At 41.5% G+C, this 6,741-nt stretch overlaps 1 protein-coding gene across 1 annotated transcript; it reads left to right on the forward strand.

Annotated features, from left to right (window-relative positions):
* Window positions 1-811, forward strand: LOC132044854 (uncharacterized). The gene is made up of 2 exons (XM_059435393.1): window positions 1-363; window positions 479-811. The coding sequence occupies exons 1-2, from the start codon at window positions 1-3 to the stop codon at window positions 809-811; spliced, it is 696 nt and encodes a 231-aa protein (XP_059291376.1).
* Window positions 812-6,741: the final 5,930 nt, after the last annotated feature.

Raw genomic sequence — 6,741 nt, forward strand, 5'->3', positions numbered from 1 at the left:
ATGTATAGTATTTTACAGAAGTTGCACAAGATTGCTCACCAGCTAGGGCAACTGCAGAAAGAGTACTCATCTATTGAGAAGAGACTGAATCAGTTTAGAGGGAGATTACATGAAATCCAGGATGCATTCCCTACTGATCTCTTTAACCAGTCTCTGATTACCGAGGAAAGAGAACTTATTCAAGTAATTGAAAAGTGGGAAGCTATGAATAAAAAGGTGTTAAGACAAAGGTCCAGGGCAACTTGGATAAACCATGGGGATAAGAATTTTAAGTACTTCTTTTCTTATTTGAAAGCTAGGCAAGCAAGAAATAGAATATCTTCCATATACAATGAACAGGGGCTCAAACTAGTTGATCCTATAGTAAGTTCTTCAAATCCTTGCTTGGTCATGCTGCAGAAACTCTTTCTTATATTAATATATGTATAGCCAGGGATGGACCATGTCTCTCATTTGCTCACAACTACAACTGCTGTAGCCTGTTACTGAAGAGGATGTTCAACAGGCCTTGAAGAATCTACCACTTGATAAAAGTCTAGGTATTGATGGGTTCAATGCTCAATTTCTTAAAACACATTGGGATATAATAGGAAAGGAGGTCACTGATGGTATTATGCAATTTTTCTCAACTGGAAAACTCTTGAAAGGTGTTAATATTACAACAGTGACACTGATTCGAAAAGTTTCTGCCCCTAGCCCTATGAAAGAATATAGACATATAGTTGGTAGCTCCACTCTCTACAAAATTATATCCAAAATCCTTACAGCTAAGCTTAAAAAAGTTGTAGATTACATTGTTAGTCCTTCATAGTCAGCCTTTATTAATGGAAGGAATATTTTTGATAATGTTATTGTCACGACCCAAACAGATGAGTCATGATGAGTGCCTGACCTCTAGCGACCAAACACCCCTATACTCATATCTGAATCTTACTGGACATCTAGGGCCCCTACATGACTTAAAATGATCTCATAAATAGGCAACATCATGAACACCGAACAATCTGTATATACATAGACTTCAACGAAAGAACGAGTCCAAGCTAGCCTCAGCTAGGTGCCAGACAACCGTACACAAAAGAATAGAAGCCGACAAGGCTACATCATCCGACAAATACATACAACCGTACGTAGACCTCTCTTTGGAATAAAAGTCAGAAAAGACGGTACAGGGCCCCGTCATACCCATATGCATATATATCTCAAAGGGCTAGCATACCAAAATAGACTGCACCTCTGGATCAGTGGAGCGCACTAACCACTGCTGGATAGAAGTCCTACTAAGCTAGACCACCTGTCGGTCTACATGAACCTGTGGGCATGAATGCAGCCCCCCGAGCAACGGCGAGTCAGCACGTATAATGTACTGAGTATGAAAGACATAAGAACAATCATGTATAAAATCAAAACTCATAGGCTGAAATAACTGTCAGCATGTACTTGTATGAACTAGTATTTGGATGTATCTGCATAAATCTGTATAACTGACAATGCCTTTGTGGGCGCATAATATGCATGCTCTCAATGGTAATCATGCTCATATACATAAATGTAGGTCACAGTGCTGAGGAACGTTCAACCCGATCCATATCCCATATAATAGTATGCCGAGGAACGCACGGCTCGATCCATATATCATATAATAATAATAATCTTTGAGGAACGTACGGCCCGATCCATATATCATCATCAAGGTGCACCAGCTGATCAGGTGGTAATGCATATATAATGCCTATCCATTTTTCATACCCTATATACATATAATACTTGCGTATATAATGCCTTCTGGTCACGGGTCAATATGTATATTTATGAATGTAATGCATGAATAACTGTATACATAAAACTGGACCCATGAATAGAAGGAGCAATCATAAACGGGGTACATGAACATCAAAGACTGAAGTACTCCTAATACTTCTAAGAGTAGTGTAATATGAAAGCTCGCTTGCACGTTTGTTGGTTCATATCATAAGGACCATGCCAAAATGAAAGAAGGAATAGCCTTAACATACCTTGAAGTATACCCAATCGTCCAACTTTTACCTCTCGAAGTTGGAGGTCTACAGTTAAGATAACGTAAGCCTTAATTAGACTATTTACCTCGCTTACTAATCATTTTAAATACGAATAGAGCTTGACAAATTATGGGCAACATTTCCCTTATAAGCTTAATAACCCTTCAACTTCCCATTCAATCCAACATCAACCACAACAACAATAACAACACTTATATATAAATATACACTCAAATCTATCCCCAACCATCTCTTAAAATAGCCTTAAATCACTACCTTAACCTTCATCAACTTACCTATTCCAAAGATACCGTCCCTTCGCTTAAAACCACTAAAACTCTCGGTAATTAACTTAAATATAAGGGTAGAAATCATTTACATCCCTTGAGAGGTCTAAGATTCCAAAGATCAACTTCATCTCCAATGCCCTAAGCTTCACAACTTGAAGAAACCCAAGAAACTACCTTCTTCTTGACAAGCATGGGTCCACGGGGCTCGGACCTTACCAAATCTCCCCTAATGATGATGGAAAGTGTTGGGAGAGAAAATATTAGGGTTTCTCTAATTTTGAATGGACGAAAATAAGAAATAAGGTCGTGAACCACATATTTATACTTGGAAGCTAAAAGTTACAGCGGTCCGGTTCGACGAGCGGGTCGACGGCCCGTCGACATGTCGACGGTCCGTCGACTTGCTCCGTCGACCTGAGCCTGCAGATGCAAGGCTATGGAACCCTATCGATGCCGCACAACGACGGTATGTCGACCATGTCGACGACCCGTCGATAATGACTGGTGTCTGTAGATTTTCTCAGATTCAGCTTAGGTTTATTCGATTCGTTCAACTTCTAGCACTATAAATTGCTAGGAATACCTGTTGCTACCTTTGTACACGGGGTAAGGCACTTTCTATCTCCAAAACTCAGACATGAGTCTCATTTCCAAGGGTATACCCGACTATGAAACCATAGGTTCTACTACAACCAGAATGAGAGGCGTAATGTTCTCTCCCCCCCCCCCCCTTTAGGAACTTTCGTCTCGAATGTTCGAACAGTCATGGGTTATAAAAATTTCAGTAGAGGTTCCCCTGTATATATACCCATCAAACCTGCACATAACAACCCAAACGATGCCATACAGGGCCACATATTACAACATACGATGCCATGGCCTCACACGACCAATCACGATAACTGAAAATGGAATAATACCTGGGGGTGATGATGCCTCAAACTGAACCTCCTGTACCGCTGGAAACAAATGCGGATACTTAATCTTTATCACCTCTTCTGCTTCCCAAGTCACCTCTTCAACATTGTTACTCCTCCACAAAACTTTAACGGAAGCTACATTTTTGGTTCGTAACTGACGAACCTGCCTGTCCAATATAGCCACTGGAACCTCTTCGTATGACAACTGTTCGCTCACCTAATATCATCCATTAGTATAACTTTTGAAGGATCTCCGATATATTTACGAAGTATAGACACATGAAATACCGGATGTACCGACTCTAACTGGGAAGGCAATTCTAGCTCTTATGCCACCGTGCCCATACTACGAATGATCTTATATAGACCAGTATATCGAGGGCTCAACTTACCCTTCTTGCCAAACCTCATCACTCCCATCATAGGTGAAACTTTTAGGAACACCCAATCGCCTATCTGAAACTCTAGCTTACGTCGCCGATTATCCACATAGGATTTCTGTCGACTCTGAGATGTTAGCAATCTTTCTCGAATCACTTTCACCTTATTAACTGCTTGCTGAATTAAGTCTGGGCCTACTAACTAATTCTCCCTGACATCAAACCATCCTATGGGCGATCTACATCTCCGCCCATATAAGGCCTCATAAGGAGACATATGAATACTTGAATGGTAACTGTTGTTATAGGCAAACTCGGTAAGAGGAAAATGATCATCCCAGCTACCTTGGAAGTCAATCACACAAGCTCTCAACATATCCTCAAGTGTCGCTTATAGTACGCTCCGCTTGTCCATCTGTCTGCGGATGAAATGCAGTACTAAGACTCACCTAAGTCCCCAATCCATTCTGAAAAGACTTTCAGAAATTAGCTGTAAACTGTGTTCCCCTATCTGAGATAATGGTCGCGGGAACACCATGAAGTCGTACAATCTCCTTAAGATAAAGCTTCGCATAATCCTCGACTGCATAAGTAGTTCTGACAGGCAGAAAATGGGCTGACTTTGTAAGCCTATCAACTATGACCCATATGGAATCACACTTCCACTGAGTACGGGGCAACCCTATAATAAAGTCTATATTAATTACCTCCCATTTCCATGTCGGAATCTCCATAGCCTGCAATAGACCTCCGGGCTTTTAGTGCTCTATTTTGAGTTGCTGACAATTCGGACACTGAGCAACAAACTTTGCTACATCTTTCTTTATACCATCCCACCAATAAACTTCCTTGAGATCATGGTACATCTTTGTTGAGCCTGGGTGAATAGAATAGAGAGAGTGATGTGCTTCCCCCATAACCTACTGACGAAGCCTTGCAACGTTAGGGACGCACAATCTACCTCTATATCGGAGTACTCCATATCCTGTAATCACAAAGGGTGTCTTTTCCTTTTGAGGTGCTGTATCTCGGTAATGAATTAAAACAGGATCCTCATACTGACGCTCCTTTATCTCTACTACCAAGGATGACACCGCTGTGTCCTGAACAGTAACTCCTGCATCACCTGAATCTATCAATCGAATTCCGAGGCTAGCTCATTGATGAACTTCGCGAACCATTTCTCTTATCTCTGGCGGCACATATGACAAGCTACCCATAGATTTATGGCTAAGGGCATCGGCTACTACATTAGCTTTCCCAGGATGGTACAGAATATCCATATCATAATCCTATAGCAGCTCTAGCCATCGCCTTTGATGTAAGTTCAAGTCCTTCTGCTTAAAGATGCACTGGAGACTTTTATGATCAGTATAGATATCAACATGAACAACATATAAGTAGTGCCTCCATATTTTCAAAGCATGAATCACTGCCGCTAGCTCAAGATCATGGGTTGGATAATTCTTCTCGTGCTTCTTCAACTCTCTAGAAGCATAAGCGACAACCTTACCGTGCTGTACCAACACACAGCCCAATCCAACACCTGAAGCATCACAATATACCACATAGCCATCTGCTCCTTCTGGAAGAGTCAAAACTGGTCCTGAAGTCAACTTATCCTTCAACGTCTGAAAACTCTGCTCACAAGCATCTGTCCATTGGAACTTAGCTGATTTCTGAGTCAACTTAGTCAATGGGGCTGTAAGAGAGGAAAATCCTTCTACGAAACTTCTATAATATCCCGCCAAGCCTAAGATGCTACGTATCTCTGTTGGTGCCGTGGGCCTTGCCCAATTCTTCACAGCCTCAATCTTTTGGGCATCCACTCTAATGGCTTCTTCGAAATAATATGGCCCAGAAAAGCCATAGAGTTCAACCAGAACTCACACTTGGAAAACTTGGCATACCACTCTCTACCTCGAATAATTTCAAGCATTGTTCGTAGATGTTCTGCATGATTAGCCTCTAATGATGAATAAACCAGAATATCATCTATAAAGACAATTACGAACAAATCTAGGAAGGGCCTGAATACACAATTCATCAAATCCATAAATATGGCTGGGGCATTAGTTAGCCCGAACGACATAACACAGAACTCATAGTGGCCATATCTAGTCCGGACTGCCGTCTTCAGAATGTCTTCCTCCTTTATCCTAACCTGGTGGTACCCTAATCTCAAGTCTACTTTTGAGAAATACTTGGCGCCTTGCAATTGGTTAAATAAATCATCAATCCTCGGGAGTAGATACTTATTTTTTACATTCACTTTATTTAATTGCCTATAATCAATACACATTCGCAAAGAGCCATCATTCTTTCTTACAAATAATATTGGTGCTCCCCACGGTGATGTGATGGGCCTAATAAAGTCCTTCTCAAGCAAATCCTTCAACTGCTCCTTTAATTCTTTCAACTCCGCAGGTGCCATCCTATCAGGAGGAATAGATATTGGCTGAGTGTCTGGCAATAGGTCAATAGTGAAATCAATCTCTCTCTCTGGGGGAATGCCTGGAAGCTTATCTGGAAACTCATTAACCACAACAACAGACTGAAGAGTCAGTGACTCTGCTTGCACATCTTGAACCCGAACCAGGTGATATATGTACCCTTTTCTGATCATCTTCCTTACTTTAAGGTAGGAAATAAACCTACCCCTAGGCGAAGCAGCATTGCCCTTCCACTCTAGGATTAGCTTGCCTGGGAACTGAAATTGAACCATCTTTGCTCTACAATCAACATTAGCATAACAAGAAGCCAACCAGTCCATACCCATAATAACATCAAAATCAATCATATCTATCTCAATCAAATCTGCTACGGTGTGGCGGTCACAAACTATAACAACACAGCCTGGTATACTCGCCTAGCTATAACCGGATCATCAACTGGCGTAGACACCTCAAAAGGTTTAATCAACTCGGGCTCTATCCCAAACTTGCCAGCAACAAAGGGGGTAACATATGATAAAGTGAAACCTGGGTCAATCAGTGCATACACATCATAGGCGGAGACTGATAATATACCTATAACAACATCAGGGGATGTATCACGATCCTGTCTACTGGCTAGTACATATACGCAGTGCTGAGGACCCGCTCGAGCTGGATGCTCCACTCCTTCCTCTACC

The sequence above is a fragment of the Lycium ferocissimum genome, unplaced genomic scaffold (assembly GCF_029784015.1).
Source record: "Lycium ferocissimum isolate CSIRO_LF1 unplaced genomic scaffold, AGI_CSIRO_Lferr_CH_V1 ctg5352, whole genome shotgun sequence".
Taxonomy (NCBI): domain Eukaryota; kingdom Viridiplantae; phylum Streptophyta; class Magnoliopsida; order Solanales; family Solanaceae; genus Lycium; species Lycium ferocissimum.